The sequence below is a fragment of the Thermoascus crustaceus genome (genome assembly GCF_041956765.1).
Source record: "Thermoascus crustaceus strain CBS 181.67 unplaced genomic scaffold VTN00scaffold_17, whole genome shotgun sequence".
NCBI classification, from domain to species: domain Eukaryota; kingdom Fungi; phylum Ascomycota; class Eurotiomycetes; order Eurotiales; family Thermoascaceae; genus Thermoascus; species Thermoascus crustaceus.
Window position 1 is genome coordinate 60,675 of NW_027192542.1, and position 8,085 is coordinate 68,759.

The 8,085-nt window shown below is 48.9% G+C and overlaps 2 protein-coding genes across 2 annotated transcripts; one reads left to right on the forward strand and one right to left on the reverse strand.

Moving 5' to 3' along the window:
- Positions 1-4,673: 4,673 nt before the first annotated feature.
- Positions 4,674-5,496, forward strand: VTN00DRAFT_3472 (uncharacterized protein; the record flags this gene model as incomplete). Its single annotated transcript, XM_069429793.1, has 2 exons — positions 4,674-4,917; positions 4,994-5,496. The coding sequence occupies 2 exons, from the start codon at positions 4,674-4,676 to the stop codon at positions 5,494-5,496; spliced, it is 747 nt and encodes a 248-aa protein (XP_069282766.1).
- A 302-nt stretch (positions 5,497-5,798) lies between these two features.
- Positions 5,799-6,757, reverse strand: VTN00DRAFT_3473 (uncharacterized protein; the record flags this gene model as incomplete). The annotated part of the gene is made up of 2 exons (XM_069429794.1): positions 5,799-6,546; positions 6,603-6,757. 2 exons carry the CDS (start codon positions 6,755-6,757, stop codon positions 5,799-5,801), a joined length of 903 nt encoding a protein of 300 aa, XP_069282767.1.
- Between the last annotated feature and the right edge of the window lie 1,328 nt (positions 6,758-8,085).

Consider the following 8,085-nt stretch of genomic DNA (forward strand, 5'->3'; position numbering starts at 1 on the left):
CCTAGTCAGCAGATATACCCCTTGCCCATCCTTATGCAAGTCCCTGTTGTCTGTGTCGATCATAACATGCTGCTGCAGGCAGATAGATCTTCTTTCCTTCTCTCCTCAAGCTTAGGAATTTCAGTACTAGCCATTCTAAGAATATGATTTGAGCTTTCTTACACTTTCCTAAGCTTCTTCACTTGAACCACTTGAACCGCTTGGACCACCTAGGACTTTGGGACCTGGATAAGCTCTCTTTCTACCTTGAACTGAGTAGATTACTCATTGGAACTTACTTGTTAGGATGTTGTCAAACAAAGGCAAGGAGCCTGAGAGGGGCAGTGCCTGATTGAAACTCTGCCAGCCTTTGAAGTTGAACCTTTCCTCCTCTGCACCCACCGCGATGCCTGGTTCCCTTTTCAATGAAGAAGGGGACATGATCCCTGCAGACATTGTGCAGTACCCCCCTCTGAAGCAAACTGACTAGCCAGGCTGTTCTTCTGACTTGCTTGGGCTAGGTTCAGATAATTCTCATCTGTAGAAGGCCTTGACAGGCCCCGCTGAGTCCATCAGCTTGGGGTTGGTGTGTCTGGTAGCTCTTGTATCTCAGTTGGCTGACTTGCCATGTAGCCAATTGCCGGGGTTGATGCGTGAGCTGCACCACCACCATGGAGCTCTGGGGCTTCCATGGCAGTTTATAGAAGCCTAGAGGCCTCTCTGGGTTGAATGACGCGTAGAAAAGATGTGTTTTGTATAGGTGCTGATTTTGATGTTCCAGGCGTTTTTCATATGGTGTTCGGCAAGCTCTTTGTTATACTAGCCTAAAGATGCTAGGTGCAACTATGACCCCTACCTTGAAAGGACCTCAAGGCCAGTTGGCTACAACAACCGCTGAAAAAGAGGCATTGATATGGGAAGTGGCATTCCCACCTGCACTGGAGGGCAATCTAGTAGGTGACCTCCCTCAGGGCATTATGCATAGACAGATCAGTGAGGAGGAAGTTTGAAAAGCCCTATTCAACCAGGCAACTGAAAGGCGCCTGGAATTGATAGGCTAAACTTCCTAGCCCTATGCCTCTTATGGGACTGGGATAGTACGCGGATTGTGGCCATAGCCAGGCAATGCTTTTGACTAGGAACCCACCCTCAGGCGTGGAAGACTGCTAAAGGGATCCTGCTTTGGAAGCCTAATAAACCTGACTATACTCTAGTCAAGGCCTATAGGGTTATCAGCCTTCTAAACTGCCTAGGTGAAATTATTGAGAAGATAGCTGCCAATGCCATAGCAGACCACTGTGAAGCAATAGGAGCTCTACACCCAGGTCAGATGGGGAGCTGGAGATGCCAAAGTGCTATTGATGCTGTGGCCTGTCTAATTCATGAGGTCCATCTAGGATGGGCACAGAAGCAGCTGGCAGCAGCTGTATTCCTAGATGTTAAAGGAGCCTTTGACCATGTGAACCCAGCTAGGCTTGTTGCAAGAATGGGGGAGCTGGGTATTGATGGCAACCTGATCTGCTGGGTACAATCATTCCAAAGAGACCGGCAGGTTCAATTGGTAATTGATGGCCGCCAGAGACTAGAGCACTCTATTGAACTCAGGGGTGCCCTAAGGCTCCCCAGTCTCGCCAATTCTCTTTGTGATTTACCTGAGTGGGGTTTTCCAGGCCATAGAGAGGGTAGTCCCTGGGTTTAGGGCCCTATTCTTTGCAGATGATATAGGGCTTATATAGCCTGTGGCAGCTCAGTAGATCAGGTCTGCAAGCAGCTGCAGGAGGCAGGGGACGCTGCCATAGCCTGGGGGCAGGCTAACGCAGTACAATTTGATGCTGAAAAGACTGAGGCAACCTTGTTCACCTGAAAACAAGGCAAGACACTAAAGGAACAGGTTTGTCAGCAAGGATTTCCATAGGGAATCACCAAGTGGCTTTTAATAAGGAGGCCACCTGCTGGCTAGGCATATGGCTAGATACTGGGCTAATGCTAAAAACCCACTATCAAACCCATCTTCAGAAGGCACAAAAGGAACGGGTGCAAGCCCTATGCCAACAGCAAGGACTGGCCCCAGGCCTAGTCCAAAGAATTCAGGTGGCAGCCATCCAGGCCATAGCCCTATATGGCGCTGAGCTATGGTGGCAAGGGCAGAAAGATCGGCTAGAAGGCATCCAACACCTCACCAACCAGCAGGCCTGAGCCATCACAGGCATGTATCGAACCAACCCTATAGGCCCTCTGATCCGGGAGGCAGGCATACCACCAGCAGAGACCCTCCTAGCAGCAAGGCAGCTAGGGTACGCAGTAAGACTCCTAGGCCTGCCAGGGAATCACTTAGCTAGACAGATACTTCCAGTCTCCTTCCGAGATGGAGACCAGCATGCGCAGCCCGAAGAGCAACCAGAAGGTGACATGGTATGGGCAGAGAGAAGCGCTAGACGCCAGGGTCCATGATCATCAGGGCAACAGCTAGCCTATCAATTAGCTGGCACTATCCCTATTGATCCTTCTTATCTAGTTGCAACTTCTACTACAAGAACTACATCAAGATACTCTTCTTATCAAGCCCACATCCATCTTTGCGGACAATCAGGGTGCCATTGCTTTAGGCAAAAACCCTGAATTCCATGCTCAGACTAAACATGTCAACATACAATACCATTTCCAGCAACAGCACATTGCCAAAGGCATTGTGAAATTTGATTACATTCCCACAGCTAGTCAGACTGCTAATGGTCTAACTAAACGCCTGCCAAAGCCTGCTTTCCACAATTTTATTGCCAAATTGAATCTCCAATTGGCACCTTAATTTTCATCTTCATTTTTTCACTTTTATTGACTTCTCTTGCCTCTCTCAGATGTCTAAAAGGCCTCTTACCACCGGGCAGGAGTGCCAGGGGGGTGTGGAAGATATGCCCTTCTACCCAATTAGGCCTAGCCTCTTGCATGTCTATGTTATTCCACATTTGTGTAAACAGTTAGAATCCTCTTTCAAGAAAGCAAGCAAGCTCATAATAATAATATCATCATCATCTCATGGAGTTCCGCCTCCTTCTCTCATAAATAATAATAATAATAATCTACTGAAGAACCAGTCTCAGAAGATAGGCCAGAAGCAACAACTCTATTAGAGAATAGCATGTCACCTTCAGAACCAGATAAGAGTGCAGCTGTCACGGTGTGGCTCCTAGGGAGCATTCTAGGAGCCAAACCGCTGTGCTACCGGCAAAAGACTAGGATACAAAGCCAACAATTTTGTATTGCTCTCGCTTATATAGCTTCTTGCCATGCCGTCACAGCAGCCTGAGAATACTCTGATACAGAAACCTTCTAATAATAACATTCTGCTTTCTTGCAACAATCTCTCTTCTTCAGCTTCTTTAGAGAATTCAGTCCTAAAATCACTATCTAAGTATTTTACCACTCTAACAACTTTTACTGCTTCTCCAAACAGTTAATCTTGGCCATGGTAGCCCAAAGACCAGTATAAGCCTCACACTTCTTCTCTGCAAGACAAGCCCACTCCCAAGCAAGTTTCTCAAACTAAGAAAACTATTAGCTTTGCAAAAGAATAATTCAAAAATAAAACACACATGCCTCCAGCAGTAAAGCCAGCTATATCACACTTAGACAATTCTGCTGAGATACAGTTGCCACAGTGTTTTAAACAACTCTTCAAGACTTTGCATTCAAGACCTTTACAGATACAATAAGAACACCAAGGCAAGTAACCTCTTGACCCAAATACCAGCAATCAGCAGAAGACTTGGAAAGAGGAGAACCAACTTCTAGAAGAGAAGTTGGAATACTCTTATCAGTAACAGTTCTCTTTCATTTGACCATAATTGCCATAAGAAGGAAAAGGGACTAGAAGAACCTACCACTACTTATAGACTTTCAGGACAAAAGTCTTAAGAGGGAGAAGTAGCGTTACAATGCTTGCAGAAGTGAGACTATAAGAGAGAAAGCTCTCAGAGAAACGATAGGCTAACAAACCAATCAGAATACAATTAGACCTCCTCTTTTGATTCAGGTCATATGAATTGATGAGAGGTCTTCAATTCAGTCTTCTAATCAGAAGGGCTACTTTGATTAACAAATGTATATAAAGATGCTCCTTAACCATGGGGATCAGGACCCTGTGGTCAACTCAAATAGCAATCTAGACAGTAAATTGCTAGTAACGGCCTATTCATCTATCTCTTTCCCTTGCTTTCTGTCCTCAAGATAAACCCAACGAGCCTCCGCCTAAGAAGTCTTAGGTCTGCCGTTACACCGATGTTGACCTGAGGTGCCCCTTATTACCTTCGGCACTTACGGCCTCGCTCCCTTTCTCCTTTCCTTCCCCCATGCTTGATATTCTTGTTGCAGGCTGCCCTTATAGAAATAGGTCTACGTGCATCGAACCTATCTGGATTGAGCCATAACAAGGCCAATGCTGACTGGCTGGACAGTGGACAGCGATATGAGGGCAAGTGGGGGCCGAACCCTTCCATTCAGCGACCTATCACACACATGTATTCCTGGCAACTAAGCATTGTGATCGACCTTCTCAATGTCAGCTGAATGGTTAGTAAATAATGGCCAACAATGCACGGACTGCAAGCTCAGCCTTGTCAACCTCTCTCCTTCTTCTCCACAGTCTTCTACGGTCATTTTCCTGCTTTCTTGGTCTTCTTCAATAATGACACGCCACAATGAACTTCACTGTTAACTGTTCCTGGCCCGACAACTGGTATTTTGAGAACGCAACGCCCTGCGGCCTGTTGAATTCGTCATCGCCTGTCATCCCATGCTGCGTGGCCGGCGACCGCTGCATGACCGACAACATCTGCAGCTATAGCTATTCCGAAACCGGCGGGAGCGGGTATTACACGGCCGGGTGCACAAATGGGGGGTTTCTGAATCCGTTGGATGGGGCGGTGTGTTCGGATCGATGCGGTGAGTGCCAGACCTCAGCAGATTGATGAAATGAAAATGTGAAAAAGGTGGTTTCTGACAAATGGATGAGCTGCAGGCGACACCAACGCCCCCGACATCGTCTACAACAATGACAGCGGGCTCTGGCACTGCTGCGGCGTCGACGCCAACAACACCCTACTCTGCCCGACCCCCACTGACGAGACCTTCAAAGCGGCCGCTCCGGACAAGTTGATCGAGTATTGGTCGGCGGGCGCGACGACAGCAACGACGGCGTCATCACAAGCCACAGCTGCTGCAACGGCGACGAATTCTCCGCCACATGCCGCCACCTCATCTTCCGGCGTTGTGGAAGCTTCGTCGGGGCTGTCCACGGGCGCGAAAGCGGGGATCGGGGTTGGAGTTGCCGTTGGAGTGATCATCGTTCTTGCGATGGGGATTATCTTCTTTCTGCGGGGGAGGCGAAAGAGCGAACAGCCAGCAAGGGAAGAGACAACCATTGTACCTGGCGAGGGCAACCCGTTGGCGGGAAACCCGTATGTGAATCCCAGCGAGCTGCCGGGGGATCAGAATCATAATGTGCATGAATTGGCGGGGTAGAACACGTGGGGTGGAAGTGAGGAAGGGGAAATTGGTTTTGCTTTTTATTTTTTTTTTTTTGTTACGTATATAATTTCAATACCCTGTCGATAATATATAGAAGTGTAGGCGTGCACTAACTCAGCCACAAGTTGCTTATCTGCCTTGGCCTGTGGGGTTCCTAACAGTCTAGCCCTAGAAAAAGGGTATAAGATGCATTGTACTGCTGAACATGATAAAACAATGATATATATACAAGAAATGATCACACCCACATCACCAATCCCATCCCACCCGCAAACATCGCCGCCACCGTCACCATACTACTCACTCCCAACATGCTCATGCCACTGATGCCATGCCCACTGGTACACCCCCTTGCCAGCCGCGCCCCAAACACCATCACCAACCCGCCCACCACAGCCCTCAGCGGCGAGATGTCCAGCCCGCCCTCTGCCAATCATCTCCAGCACCGTGGTCGCCAGCACGTAGCTACTCGCCAGAATCCCACAGGCGAACACGACAGCCTTGGTTCGGGGTACCGCAGTCCTCCGCATCACCCACTTTCCCAAATCCTCATAAAACGTCGACACCCCCACCAGCGCCTTGGTAATCACAAAACTCCCCAACTGCGCCGCGCCAATCAACAACCCCCCCACAACGGCATCGGGGAGCCTCTCGTCGCCGGCCGGGGCGAGAGTCCACGCTGCGACAATCGCCGCGACGCACATGGCCTCGAAGAGGATCAGTGCCGTTGACGGTGCGACACCTAACATCCCGGGGAGAAGAGTGCTTTTACTGCTGCTGCTGTTGCTGCATGGGCGTCGTGCGTAATACGAATACAACACCCCACCCAACACGCCCCCCAGCATCGCGTACTGCCCCGACGGCACCCCCGTGCCCACCTGCACCAGCACGGTGCCGGGACACGCGCCGGCGAGGGCCATCCCGCGCCGACCAGGGCGCCGCGGAGGAGGTTTCCGTCGTAGCGGGTGGGGGAAGCCGAGGGAGGCGGGAGTGCGGCGGGGGAGGGTGCGCGTCGTGAGATGTTCGTAGAGGGCGATGATCAGGCTTGAGGAAGTTAGTAAATGAGTGGGCTGTAGGAGTGAGGGTGTTAGGGGACTCACGCGCTCGCTGAGCTGGCAGTCAGAAACACCTTGAGCATGTGGAAGTCCTGCAGTTTCATCTGTGAAGTGGTCACGCTGGGCAGGTAGACGCCTGAGGAGGCCAGGGCGGTGCCGAAGATGGCGCCTGCCGTTGAGGAGGTGAGGAGGTCGGTCATGGTAATTATGTTGCTGTGTCAAATGGATGTATGTATCAATACTGTCAAACGAAAATCAGATGAAGAAACCCTCAATGGAAGTGGAAGTGACGTTATATACAAAACCCAATTCTACTTAGGGTTGGATAAAAGCATCCAAGTGATTTCTCCAGCCGCATAGTTAAGGAGGTCTAGTGCCAAATTGAAGGGAATTGTGTAAAGCCAACTCCATGAATGACAAAGGCGCGGTTGAAGTATGACTGATCCTTCCATTTAAAATGGAAAAATTGCAATTGGGGTTGGCTCAAAGTCTCCTAGCAAAGGTTGCAAGTGCAGGAAAGAAAGAAGTTATGGATTAGAAGCAAGTACTCAGAGGAGACGGCTTACATCCTTGCTTTATGCAGCATTTTAGCAGGGTAGCAAAGAAGCACTGGCTTAGCCATCAAATGGGCATTGTGACGGCGTGGCAGACACCTGAGGCATTCAGACAGAGATTCGGCCAAAGGCCGAATCTCCAACCCGAACTCCTAACTGAGAGATCAGGCCCTTGCCTATATCCCCCTGCCGCACAAAGCCTTGCAGATTTCTCTTTTTCCTTTCCTTTCCCATGCTTTGTATTCTAACAGCTCGTCACTGTAGATTATAGAATATAACTATGTATGGACGCCGCTATATAATACAAAGCATCTTTACTACCTTTCCTTTTATTTACCTACACCTTCGGAGCGCAAGGAACCAGCAACCTGTTACAATCAACATGGACTTGCATAAGGACGGGCGTTACCCCGCTGGATAAATACCTTTAGTCACGTGGAACTACCATAGGAAACTACCATGAGATGGTAGTCGGAATGGTAGTCACTACCACAACAGACTACCATGAGATGGTAGTCAAGATGGTAGTCAAGGACCATGTATATAAAGACGCTCCTTAACCATGGGGATTAGGACCCTGTGGTCAACTCAAATAGCAATCCTAGAGTTAGCATTGCTAGTAACGACTATAATCTATCTTTTCCCTTGTCTTCTGTCCTTCAAGATAAACCCAACGGCCCTCTGCCTAAGAAGTCCTAGGCCCGTCGTTACACAACCTTCTTGTTGTTAGTGTCCCCACATTGCCTCCACCTTTCTTTGGGCAACTGCATTGAACCCTGATTAGACTTGACCTGATTCGCTATCGGACAGCTGAATCATCCTTATTAGGCTTTTAGTCTTTTAGTCTTTTAGGGTTTAGGGTTTTAGGGTTTTAGGGTTTTAGGGTTTTAGGGTTTTAGGGTTTTAGGGTTTTAGGGTTTTAGGGTTTTAGGGTTTTAGGGTTTTAGGGTTTTAGGGTTTAGGGTTTAGGGTTT